The 14,103-nt window shown below is 40.4% G+C and overlaps 1 protein-coding gene across 4 annotated transcripts in view; it reads right to left on the minus strand.

Moving 5' to 3' along the window:
* Positions 1–14,103, minus strand: part of OTOG (otogelin) — a 120,162-nt gene that overhangs the window by 76,239 nt on the left and 29,820 nt on the right. For all 4 annotated transcript variants that reach the window (XR_008238711.1, XM_052811048.1, XM_052811047.1 and 1 more), the window contains exons 16-21: positions 13,494–13,626; positions 12,351–12,528; positions 10,420–10,544; positions 8,727–8,939; positions 7,422–7,587; positions 6,821–6,895 (exon numbers count right to left, since the gene is read on the minus strand). Coding sequence is in view for 3 of the 4 variants with exons in the window: in XM_052811048.1 (XP_052667008.1) it covers positions 6,821–6,895; positions 7,422–7,587; positions 8,727–8,939; positions 10,420–10,544; positions 12,351–12,528; positions 13,494–13,626 (890 nt within the window). In the remaining variant the exon portion in view is untranslated. The remainder of the gene's footprint in view (positions 1–6,820; positions 6,896–7,421; positions 7,588–8,726; positions 8,940–10,419; positions 10,545–12,350; positions 12,529–13,493; positions 13,627–14,103) is intronic.

Consider the following 14,103-nt stretch of genomic DNA (forward strand, 5'->3'; position numbering starts at 1 on the left):
TGCCATCAAGTTATGAAGGGGCAGAACCCATTTCTATTTCTGGTGTGACAGGGGGATCCCAAGAGTTAACTGTATTGGAAGCTGAAGTAAGCCTAACTGGGAATGAATGGCAGAAACACCCCATTGTGACTGGTCCAGAGGCTCCGTGCATCCTTGGCATAGACTATCTCAGGAGAGGGTATTTTAAGGACCCAAAGGGGTATCGATGGGCTTTTGGTATAGCTGCCTTGGAGACGGAGGGCACGGAACAGCTGTCTACCCTGCCTGGTCTCTCTCAAGACCCTTCGATTGTGGGGTTGCTGAGGGTTGAAGAACAACAAGTACCAATTGCTACCACGACGGTGCACCGGCGGCAATATCGCACCAACCGAGACTCTCTGATTCCCATCCACAAGTTGATTCGCCAACTGGAGAGCCAAGGAGTGATCAGCAAAACTCGCTCACCTTTTAATAGTCCCATATGGCCCGTGCGAAAGTCTAATGGGGAGTGGAGACTAACAGTTGACTATCGCGGCCTGAATGAAGTTACGCCACCGCTGAGTGCTGCCGTTCCAGATATGCTAGAACTTCAATACGAACTAGAGTCAAAGGCAGCCAAGTGGTATGCTACAATTGACATTGCTAATGCGTTTTTCTCAATCCCTCTGGCAGCAGAGTGTCGTCCACAATTTGCCTTTACTTGGAGGGGTGTCCAGTACACTTGGAATCGACTGCCCCAGGGGTGGAAACACAGCCCCACCATTTGCCATGGACTAATCCAGACTGCACTGGAAAAAGGTGAAGCTCCGGAACACCTGCAATACATTGATGACATCATCGTATGGGGCAACACGGCAGAAGAAGTCTTTGAGAAAGGGAAGAAAATAATCCAAATCCTTCTGAAAGCCGGTTTTGCCATAAAAGAAGGTAAGGTCAAGGGACCTGCACGGGAGATCCAGTTTTTAGGAATAAAATGGCAAGATGGGCGTCGTCAGATCCCAATGGATGTGATTAACAAAATAGCAGCTATGTCTCCACCAACTAATAAAAAGGAAACACAGGCCTTCTTAGGTGTCGTGGGGTTTTGGAGAATGCATATTCCAAATTACAGTCTGATTGTAAGCCCTCTCTATCAAGTGACCCGAAAGAAGAATGATTTTCAATGGGGCCCTGAGCAACAACAAGCCTTTGAACAAATTAAACGGGAGATTGTTCACGCAGTAGCCCTTGGACCAGTCCGGACAGGACAAGATGTTAAAAATGTGCTCTATACTGCAGCTGGGGAGAATGGCCCTACCTGGAGCCTCTGGCAGAAAGCACCTGGGGAGACCCGAGGCCGACCCCTGGGGTTTTGGAGTCGGGGATACAGAGGATCCGAGGCTCGCTATACTCCAACTGAAAAGGAGATATTGGCAGCATATGAAGGAGTTCAAGCTGCCTCAGAAGTTGTTGGTACTGAAACACAGCTCCTCTTAGCACCCCGACTGCCAGTGCTGGGCTGGATGTTCAAAGGGAGGGTCTCCCCTACACATCACGCGACTGATGCCACGTGGAGTAAGTGGATTGCACTGATCACACAACGGGCTCGCATAGGAAACCCCAGTCGCCCAGGAATTTTGGAAGTGATCACGGACTGGCCAGAAGGCAAAGATTTTGGAATGTCGCCAGAGGAGGAGGTGGCACGTGCTGAAGAGGCCCCGCTGTATAATAAACTGCCAGAAAATGAGAGGCAATATGCCCTGTTCACTGACGGATCCTGTCGCATCGTGGGAAAGCATCGGAGGTGGAAAGCTGCCGTATGGAGTCCTACACGACAAGTTGCAGAAACTGCTGAAGGAGAAGGTGAATCGAGTCAGTTTGCAGAGGTGAAAGCCATCCAGCTAGCATTAGATATTGCTGAAAGAGAAAAGTGGCCAGTGCTCTATCTCTATACTGACTCATGGATGGTGGCAAATGCCCTGTGGGGCTGGCTACAGCAATGGAAGCAGAGCAACTGGCAGCGCAGAGGTAAACCCATCTGGGCTGCCGCACTGTGGCAAGATATTGCATCCCGGCTAGAGAATCTGGTTGTAAAAGTACGTCACGTAGATGCTCACATACCCAAGAGTCGGGCCACTGAAGAACATCAAAACAACCAACAGGTGGATCAGGCTGCCAAGATTGAAGTGGCTCAGGTGGACCTGGACTGGCAACATAAGGGTGAGCTATTTATGGCTCGGTGGGCCCATGATGCTTCAGGCCATCAGGGAAGAGATGCAACATATAGATGGGCTCGTGACCGAGGGGTGGACTTGACCATGGACACTATTGCACAGGTTATCCATGAATGTGAAACATGTGCTGCAATTAAGCAAGCCAAGCGGTTAAAGCCCCTGTGGTATGGAGGGCGATGGCTGAAATATAAATATGGAGAAGCCTGGCAGATTGACTATATCACACTCCCACAAACTCGCCAAGGCAAGCGCTATGTGCTCACGATGGTGGAAGCAACCACTGGATGGCTGGAAACATATTCTGTGCCCCATGCCACCGCCCGGAACACTATCCTGGGCCTAGAAAAGCAAGTCTTGTGGCGACATGGCACCCCAGAACGAATTGAGTCAGACAACGGGACTCATTTCCGAAACAACCTCATAGACACCTGGGCCAAAGAGCATGGCATTGAGTGGGTGTATCATATCCCCTATCATGCACCAGCCTCTGGGAAAATTGAGCGATACAATGGACTGTTAAAGACTACATTGAGAGCAATGGGGGGTGGAACTTTCAAACATTGGGATACACATTTAGCAAAAGCCACCTGGTTAGTCAACACCAGAGGATCTGCCAATCGGGGTGGCCCTGCCCAGTCGGAATTTTTACATACTGTAGAAGGGGATAAAGTCCCTGTAGTGCACATAAAAAATATGTTAGGGAAGACAGTCTGGGTTACTCCTGCCTCAGGCAAAGGTAAACCCATTCGTGGGATTGCTTTTGCTCAAGGGCCTGGGTGCACTTGGTGGGTGATGCGAAAAGATGGGGAAGTCCGATGTGTGCCTCAAGGGGATTTAATTTTAGGTGAGAACAGCCAGAATTAAACTGTATATTAGTTGCTATATAACCCTGCTACTGTATATTATCCTTACTATAATTATGTGCTATATCCATAGTACTATAGTAAGAATCACTTAGATCAAGCAAGAAAAGAACTGTGATAAAACTGAGCAAAGCGCAGTAGTGATGGAACCAGAACTGACTCCAGCATGCAACAATCCAACGGTGCACACCATCCTCCTGCTGCGCCAAATGTCACCTGCTTGTCACACTGCACTGAAGCCCAATTCTGCTCTACCGACTGAGAGGACTTTGCACCATCCCTCCTGCCCAGAAAGACTGGTATGACAGATGGAGCCCAGAGTCGGAAACTAAATGAACTCAATGAACATTTTATGAACATGACCCATGAACTAAAGGAATGATATCTCTGTGTGTGTATACATATATATATATATCATTGCTCATATGTCTTAAAGGGATGGAAAAGTGATGATTGATCAGGATGTAACTAAAGGTATGGGAACTGTGCATGACGTCAATGGTATAGAATAAGGGGTGGATACTGTCCTGGTTTCAGCTGGGATAGAGTTAACTGTCTTCCTAGTAGCTGGTACAGTGCTATGTTTTGAGTTCAGAGCGAAGAATGTTGATAACACTGATGTTTTCAGTTGTTGCTCAGTAGTGTTTAGACTAATGTCAAGGATTTTTCAGCTTCTCATGCCCAGCCAGTGAGAAAGCTGGAGGGGCACAAGAAGTTGGCACAGGACACAGCCAGGGCACCTGACCCAAACTGGCCAACGGTGTATTCCATACCATGTGACGTCCCATCCAGTACAGAAACGGGGAAGTGGGGGGCAGGGTTTCGCCGCTCGGGGGACTGGCTGGGTGTCGGTCGGCGGGTGGTGAGCAATTGCACTGCGTATCATTTGTACATTCCAATCCTTTCATTATTGCTGTTGTCATTTTATTAGTGTTATCATTATCATTATTAGTTTCTTCTTTTCTGTTCTATTAAACCGTTCTTATCTCAACCCACGGGTTTTGCTTCTTCTCCCGATTTTCTCCCCCATCCCACTGGGTGGGGGGGAGTGAGTGAGCGGCTGCGTGGTGTTTAGTTGCTGGCTGGGGTTAAACCACGACACCAATCCTTTCATTATTACTGTTGTCATTTTATTAGTGTTATCATTATCATTATTAGTTTCTTCTTTTCTGTTCTATTAAACCGTTCTTATCTCAACCCACGGGTTTTACTTCTTTTCCCGATTTTCTCCCCCATCCCACTGGGTGGGGGGGCAGTGAGTGAGCAGCTGCATGGTGCTTAGTTGCCAACTGGGGTTAAACCGTGACACTCATTTATAACAAAATGAGTGTTTCTACTATTTTACTGTTCTTGGGTCACAGGAGGAAACAGTGATGCAGTTGCTAATTTTCATCCTCACGCTGTCTCAAACTAATTTTGCTTCAGCAATATGATGGGAATCTGGAATAGCAACCTATTGTGACTATTATCAGAACCAACTGGAACTACAGTTCATAATCAGAACCTAAAATAAAAAAATTCTAACTATGCTAACCAAAATTCAAAATAAAAATTTTAAGTTAGTGTATCATAAAGCTTGTAGTATGTATACCCACTCACATAAGCAAAATATTAAACAAACAAGAACTGATAAAACATGTTTCCCCTGCATATCATAGTTCAGCAAAGAAACAAGCAAACTGCATATATCTCAACCCTAACAAGATACTGTATGCAGGAAAGCACTGAGCAACATGATACTGTCTGCCTCTAATTCCAGCCAAAATAGTCTAGTACTTTTATAAAATGGTAGCAGATCTGATAGCAACTCATTGTCAGGGAAAAATGTAGCAGCACTGGCTTCATTTCAGGTTCTGTGCTTCACTAGAGAACCTGAGCCCATGAACTCCAGCACTATTCTCCCATTCTTTTTGCAATGGCTAAGATGTCCCCTGTACAGCCACTGCTAGTCTCCAGATTCAGAATCAAATTCTGTATATGCTACAGCCACTCTGCTATGATGTTTGGAGTTGTGGATGCACCCCAAAACACTGCAGGAAAAGTGTCCTAGTTCAAGGACTTCACAGTATAACTCAGCCAACAGGCAAAGCAGTACCAAAGGGAACTGACAGGGAGGCAACTCAAGAGCTGACATAACAGCAATATCACAATGAAAATATTTTAAAGAACTGGTTGAAAACAACAGAACAGAAAGGCTATTCCATAGACAAACATGAGAAAAAATTCCAGTTTGAAAGTAGAAGTTCCAAAGAGGAAGTACTTGAGAAGAAAAAGGACAGAGAGAGCATAATAAAGATCATAATTGTTTCTAATAGGAAGACTGACACAGCAAGCAAAAGTCATGACTAAATAGGAGATACAGATCTCTTATTTTATCTTAAGGACTAGTAGTTGTAAACCAGTGGATATATTTTAATTAACACGTTCACGTGGAACATAAGCTGCCAGATCCTGAATAACTCCACTGAAATCAACAGAAAGATGATTTTCACCTGTAGTCATTTCTAAAAAAATGCATTTGTGGATGATCACATGATCAGCGTGTGTTCAGCCAAATATCTACCATAGCACTTAGCACGATTAGCTAAACTAGACCCTGGAGGAGGAGGATAAAAGCACACAAATCAAAGACTCTACCAGAAGAAGCCCCTTCCCATGACTGCCAGTGCTGTCTGACACATGTTCTGTGAACAAAAATATCTAGGAAGGCAGGCAACAGTGCACCCAAACTTTGCACAGCCCCATATGCAGAATGGGTCGCCTGGTACTCTTCAGGGAATCTACCCTAAGGTAAAGGTAAGCTAACTCGATGATTAAGATACAGATTTATAACAATCAGTATTTATGGACACTAGGCTGCTAACAAGAGTAAGAGTGAGAATGAGTGTCTGTTTTTACTAAGTGTCCCCACTGCAACAGGTGTCTGAGAAAATTAATCTCTTATATGGCCTTTACAACAAACTAAAGTATTACTCTGATCTATCACAGACATGATTTGGTCTGTTCTGCTTTTAATTAAGTGTTGTGCTTTTAATTAACTGATAGAGGCAGTGGGAGGTCAAACATTACTTCAAGAAAAAGAATTCTGAAAGCTTGTTTTTTACAGAACTTGTTGTCCACATTATTTAACCTTTTCCAGATAAAACTAACTGTTGAAAAGAATGCATCTGGCAGCAGCCAGAATAGTTTAACAAGTTTTCTTCTTTAATGGCATGACTAGGCAAATGGAAGAACAAGACGACAAGAACAAAAGCTAAATGTAAGGAACAATAACAGAGATGCTTATTTACCTTTGGCTGCAGTTGACAGTTATTTGTGTTGTTTATTAGTGATAAAGCCACATTGCTCTTCTACACTGATTCTATACTAGCAAAGACAGATTCTTAATAATTGTTCATAAATGGATTTACAATCTGGTATAGGGAAGGAGAATAGCAATGAAGGTCTAGCTGAACAGACTTGAATGGACAGTCAGGAAATGTCTGGGGGTTTCTGGAGCTCTCCACATTAGTATGGATCTACAAAATGATAGTGGCTTTTCTCTCTACTTTGCACTTCAATATATTGGATTATAAGCACAGCAGCCTGAAAACCTAAGTTCTAAAGAAACTCCAGACATGCATAGAAAACAGATGTAGGTTTGTTCTGTATGTGTCATTAGAAAACAACAACAAAAAATACCAACAGGCTAGCCAAAATGATTTGACAGAGCTCCTAAAAAACAGACACCATTCAGTCAGAGGAAGAAATAGTTTTGTATCTTACCATTTGCCCAAAGATGTCATAACATTTTCTCCAGGGGGATAGTCAATTCCTTGAAAATAACAAGGGCATTCACTTCTGGAGTAGAGGAAAAAAAACCCACGTAACTGTGATTAACTCAAATTGAAGGAAGAAAAAAATTCCCATTGACTTAATTGCTGTTCGAAGTTCAATTGGTTGCTTTGTTGGTTTTGATGATGTTTTTTGGTTAGGTGGGTGGGGTTTTGGGGGTTGTTTTTTTTTTTTAGATACAAGAAATTGATCTCAGTAACTACTGATACATACTGTCATGTAACTTGAGCGCATTCCAAACCAAATCAGTAACAAAGGAGAACCTCTACATTACAATTGACACCTTGTGTATCTCTTAGATGCCAAAAACCAGACAATATGTAACAACTAGCTTTGGTGTGATGTTGGATGAGTGTCAGTACTACAGAAGAGCTGGTTTTGATCAACATACGGGTTCTGTATAATTCTAAGATCCCGCCAAGTTTACAGATGAATAATATCTACAAGGTTACATGTTTATAGCTTTTCACTGACTTGAAATACAGTGGTCTGAAATACTGAGTGTGACTATTAGAACTGCAACTTTACCTACCTCTGTACACATCGTTCAGTCTTGGAATTCAAATACATTCCAGAGGGACAAGCACAGCCTTCAACACAATCACTGCTGCACGTCTCTGGCACAGACAGTGCTTGGCAGGTTCTGCCACAGGTAGATACACAAATACTGTACTCCTTTTTATCTTCACATGAAAGAGCTGTCCAAATGAAACAAATCTCTCAAATTACAGTGCAAGAGACTCAAGTACCTCCCAACAGTTTTCTGATAAACATCTCTATTCTTTCATTCCCAATTACATTAAATTCCACTAAAATTGCTATCTTGGCACTATGCTGTGTAAATTACACAGATGTAAATCCGCAGTAATAACAAGTACAGTGAAGTCTGCGCAGCTAATCCAGATTTACACTGGGGAAACTGAACAGTTGAAGCTTTTTTTCTTCTGACTCTGAAAACACTTGGCTCTTGTGCATGGGGCTTTGGGAAATGGACAGCATCTTGAAGAAAATGTTAAAAGCAATAAATAAAATGTGTGTACTTCGCAGATGTTGCACAATACCATCTTTTCTTTTATATATGTATCCTATAAAGCTCTAAATAAAAAAAGATCTGAAGTTCTTGAAATAATAAAGATTTACATATTTTAAACCTGACAAGTGTGACTTTTAAAATCTATTCTAATAAAACTATACTTCTAAAAAAGTAAAATAAAATTAAATGGTTTGAACGATTCATTCTGTCATAGTGGACACAGCCATTCATGCCATAATGGCTGCAAGCAAGCTAGTCTTTTTAGATGTACACACAGGTACTCCAGCTTGAGGTACTTAAGCTGGACCAACTTTCCAAAATCCTCTTTATCATGCATTACAACATGGATAATTACATGATGTGATGAAAACTACCAGATGTTACATTCCTGAATGTTCCTTAGAAAAGATTTTCAGCCTTGTTTATGGAGCCAAACCTATTGAAACATCAGGGTTGTCAGTTTAGGGTTGTTTTATAGGGTTTACAATTCTATAATTTCAAAAAAACCCCACAAACCCAAACATGAGGACACTACGTGTTTTATCAATATCTTTTGTATCACTGGAAGTTCATATAAACTAAAGAATTTAATATTATCGCACTCTATAAGGAATAATCCTCTGAAGACACTGGTACTAATTCTGTCTTGACAAAAAAAGAACCTTGCCCTGTACACAAATGATCGTGCTAGAATTAATCCTCTTCTCATTTAGAAGATTATATCAATTTATTTTTATTTTCTGATTGTCATTCTAAAGTCCTCAAACAGTAATTATTTAAGACTAGAAGTGAAAGACAACTCACCACAGTCTGGGACACCTCCTCTGAAATCTATCACAACTCCAAATCTTCGGCAGTGATGAGCATAATGGGCCAGAGCAGAGCAGAAACAACTCTGTCCACATTTGCAAGTGTCTCTTCTGCACTGCTCAAAATAGGGAACGGGACTCAAATAGGGGTAGCATGGAGCAAAAAGTTCTTTCGTAAGGATGCTACAAGCTTCCGCTGCATAAGACGCTATACAAAAAACAGATTAAACACTGTTTCAGTGACAGAGCTTTAAAAAGACTTAGAATAAAAAGTGTCTTCTATACAATGCAACTGATGATGATTATATACTATTGCCATATATATCCTTCTGTCTTTAACACCTACATAGCTGTACGGAAGGACAGAAAAGTTAGCTGCTCATAGTTTTGAACTTGTTCTGGGAATGATTTTCAGGTATTTGGAAAACTTTACAATAGGCACACAGTGCCTACATATAGTCCCCTATCTATAAACTGATTCATGGATGTGGGTTAGGCAGCAGATGCTACACACCACTCAATGCCTTTCATAAACTGAAGAGAGATGTAATCCTGTGTGTTTAAGTCATTCCCAGTAACTTACTTCAATAGGTCAGTATTTTAAAGAATAATCTGTTGTTACCCATTGTTTCAGTTGCATAAGGCTGCAACCACACCCAGAGCTGCTAGGTTGGGGTAGCACTATCGCACAGGAGAACAAGAGCAGTATCAAATAGGTACATAAGAAGCACCAAACAAAGCACTCATCTGAATATCTGAATTCTGAATGCGTTAAATAATTGTGCAATAGTGGTCAAAAATATGTTATATTAGCATACCCAAAAAGAGATAAATTTTTACCTCCCACAAAATAAGAGACATGCATAAACTAGGACTTCAAAATTCCTTTTCCAGAGTTTCTGACTTCCTGTACAGGCCACTTTTGTCTACATTCATGTCCAAACCCACTATCAAGAATGCAGCTTCTTAGTGCTGCATATTGTGTAAATACTTAGAAGACAGGATGACATCGTAGCAGGAGACATAATGACTTCCTAGCACTGCTGAAATTAGAGACAAAACCTTAATCAATATTCTACCTCTGTATCTTGCCTAAAAGCGTGTAGAGTCCAAGACAAGTGGTAGAAACTGTGAAATGAATATAACTGATTATCTACAAAGGTCATCATTATTAAAGGATGTCTTAGTGACCATCTGTGGTCCTTGTGGCATCAGCCACTAGCCTCATTCCCCAACTGTAGACTTTCAACTGAATGTAAAGGCTGGCAGTGCATAAGTATCTTTCTCCTACTCATTCTCCTCCATAGCAGACAACTAAATCAAATGTTTAATTTGTTCAGTATTTTCAAAAATGAATACTGCAAGATTTTTGAGTCTCCATCTTAACTAACAGCATCACCAATATTAGACATACCACAAACCTTTAACGCATGTGTAGCTTTACACATTGTAATTGCATACCAGAAATAAAAAGGGAGTATTGCAAGTGCCTCTGCAAGTATGAGAAAATACTTAAACAATACTCTACATGATTTGTCAGGGGATCGAGCTCAACAAATGCTACCTGTAAGTATTCATTTTTTCAGTGGGTAGGATGTTATTACTTTACCTGATCCAACTAGGATAATCAGCACAGATGTAATAAGTAGAAATGCATTTGTCAATAACAATTGACCTTCACTGCACACCTGCCTGCAGATGAATATCACAGGGATCCATTTGCGAACTATCATGCACAAGAATGCATGCCGATGAAGTTTTCCATGTATTTCCAAACAGCTCTGGGGTGCTTTCAGTTACTCCAACTGGAGATCTTTTACAAAACAGAAGTCAGTCACAAAAGATACACTGAATTTACAGAATGGTCTCAGTTTTACCACCCCCTTCACAAGAGCTGATTTAAGCTCCCCTTCCACTGTTCTATATTCTCAGGCACTCTCCCATAAAGCACTGCCAGCTTAAGTTTCAGGACTCCTCTTCTTTCCAGGCAAAGGCCCAGAAAAGAAAGAGAATATCTGCTCTAGAGCCATTAGATACTCTATAAGGAAGGACAGATGAAAACAGACAAAGTTCCATTTTCACAAAACAGAAGGAGGGAGCACCACTGTCATGAAAGCCTGCACTCTCACTCATCACTGAGGCAGCAGAAGTATTTCTGATCCATTTTTATCTCTCCTCTACCTACAATTTCCTGTCTGTTCCTGGGTAGCTGACTTCCCAGGCTCTCTAGTCCCTGCAAGAAAGAAGAAGGAAGAGAAATCCAAGAGTTCAGAGATATAACTCCAAAAGCAATTGGATAGATATCCATGAGGCCCAGGTAAGCAGAGGTGCAGCAGAAGCTGAAAGATAGAAAGACTTTGATCAAATTAACCAAGGCACATTAATATTGTATAGGAAGAATGACTGCAACAGTGCATTTAAATATGGGATGTGACACTCCAGGGAAAAGATTGTGTTAGGCATACAACCAGCAGTATTACTTCCGGTAAAGTAGCTGGGGTGGAGGTACTGCAAAGGACACCACCGTCTATGGCAAGTCTCCCAAACCTGGTGTGGATCAGGTATTTTGTGTACATGTCAAGACGCTTGCACGTTACGGTTAGTGTCGTGTCTCGGCACAATTCCTAAGTTCCTGTAGTTTAAGGGCTTTATTCACAAACATCAACTACTGAAAAAGTCCAAACATCGTCATTAAAAATACACTACAAAACTTACTTGCTTCAAACAGAGAAATACTTCAAGTAGTTTTACATAAATAATATCTCTTGAGATCCTGTATCATGTTTTCCTAGTCTCATTATAAACAATATTCTGATAATACTTTTTAAGATAAAAATTGTTCAAAAATCCACTAGAATGTGTGTGTGTGTTTTTAAATGGGAACTATTATGGAAAGCTTTCTCATTTTTCTATTAGTTTCAATTTTAAAAATTCCAACTCTTTTGAGAGAAGATGTTCTCCTACTTTTTTTTTCCCTCTTGGTCAAAGAAATATTCTGTCATGCTCTAAATTCATGTTCTCCTTCTCCTACTTCCATTAGGCTATTTGATGCCCTGGAAGCCAATTTTCTTCAGTATCTGTAGGAAACATGCTGCAAAGCAGCTGGACAAACGGCAATCTTGACTGTAGTGCTCAGGCAGCTCTAACCACATTTTGCTGCATTACAACAAAGTGAAGCTCAGGCAACAGCCAATTCCTGTTGCTGGCCTGCAGACACTGAACAACGGAGGCTCTGTCAGAGAGAGCAGATCAGAACTTGCAGCAGAAAATAAGAGCTGGAGAGAGATAAAGAGGCTTGCAGGAAGGCAGAAAGTCCCTTATATAGGCCACTCCATATTTTGGACAAAACTTTTCAGATAAACTAGCACTTATGAGTCATATATATTTTACTGTATTTTTATATCAAAATATTTTAAGCAAAACCTGGCTTCATATCCTATAGTTGAAGTTACAGATTTTCTGTTAGCAAACTAAAACCTCCTACCTATTGCACTAACACAAAACTTCAAAATAAATTATTCTTGGTATCTATCCATTCAGCTTCAGTACACACTTCATCTACCACTCTAACTGTAGATATTCATATACTGGCAAATAAAAATCTTGCAGCTATTCATACAAAAAGTCATCCTCCATATTTCCATTGAAGGTTCCACAAAGGCCCACAGTATCATCTTTCCACCGTCCGTCAGCTTGAAGATAAAGCCTCAGTCCTTCTCTGTCATACAGTATCTGTAATCCAATGTGTGTCTTTACTTGAAGAAATAGAGAGGAGAGCTTCCGTATTTCAAATAACTCTGGTGAGTAAAAACAGAGATTGTTGAAAAGCAAAGGAAACCTGCTTGTAATTTGCGTTTTGTTTCTTGTCATTTCACTGTTTGTGTTGTACATTATTTTTATGTAAGTTACATTTTTTTCCTATTAAGGCCCTATTTTCCCCTAATCATTGATTTCTCATGCACACCAATTCAGACTTTAAAGAAAACAAGAAACTTATGACAATCACCACACTTTTAAAAAATGCAGAGTTCACTGGAATATTCATAAAGGTTAACTAAAAGCAAATCAATTTAAAGATACAAACATTGCAGACCATTTATTTTAGACAACCTAATCCTAACACCAGCAATGTGCTTTCTGTATTAAAGCCTTTTTTGGGAAATTCCCAAAGAGCCAAGGCCCCACAGACATCAAACGTACTAATGATTTGCATATAAAACTCTCACTGAAGCTAACGCTGAATCTCACAGAACACAGTCACGTATTCATATGTGGAATACTTGCTAATATCTTCCAGGGAGGGAGAGATTTAAAAACTCATCAAAGCAAAAAGAAGCAAAAAAAAATTTTTGCCAGAAAATCTGTAGCTTATCTGCAAGGGGAAAGAGGGCTCCTTCTGTTTATATTTACTTGAGTTGCTTACAAAAAAGTAAAAAGAAATTATCCAGTCAAGAATCAGAGAAAAAGATTTCCCCTTAGAAAAGAACTAACCAACCTTGTAAATGTGAGGGATGGCATTTGGACTTTAGAGACAGAACATAATCAATCTTAACATAGACATTAGCCCAATACAGTTACTGTATAACTCCTACCATCAGCAGCTAATTTGTGAAACATTTCATAAGAAATTAAAAATGTTGATATTAACAATATACCACTTCAGTATGTTAGCAATATGGACAGTATCACAACATACACACATGCCATTAAAATACTGCTTTAGTGCTTGATAGGAGTTAAATGCTTACATATTATTCCTTACCATCTGCATAAGGCAGGTTAATTTTGTATTGGTCATAGACCAAAACATCTCCTGATTGAGTCAGAGTCACTTGCCTCTTGGGGTCCTGCTTAAGAATAAGGCTGATTGATTGGATACATGATCCATCCTGGTTCTACAAGTAAGAGCAAAACAATTTTTTTAAAAAATAAAATATTTAAGTAGGATGAATGTTAAATAAGAGTTCAAGTAAAGCTATAATTAGTGGGGAATTAAAAATTTTCAGTTGTCTTGCTTCTTAGCTAGCAGAGTGCCCTTGGAAAACATACATCTTTACAGCTAAGTAAGAAAACTTAGTTATTTTGAATGATTTCACACATGTGTTTAAATATAACCCTAATCTGTTATGCAAATACAGCTCAAAAGTGGGATTTGGAAAGAGAAACTCAAACAATTCTTAAAATAGCCTAGTACAAGGACACCTGCAATTCATGAGACCCCGTGATTAAAGACCCACTGAGGCTGAGTTGAATGCTCACAAACAAGGCTGCATTATCCACATAGCAGTGCACAGAAATCAGTATTTGTACTTCAAAGTGTTCTGATATACCCAGGTTCTTTTAAAGAGTATTTAAGATATAAAATTCTTTTA

The sequence above is a fragment of the Harpia harpyja genome, chromosome 16, assembly GCF_026419915.1.
Source record: "Harpia harpyja isolate bHarHar1 chromosome 16, bHarHar1 primary haplotype, whole genome shotgun sequence".
Taxonomy (NCBI): Eukaryota; Metazoa; Chordata; class Aves; order Accipitriformes; family Accipitridae; genus Harpia; species Harpia harpyja.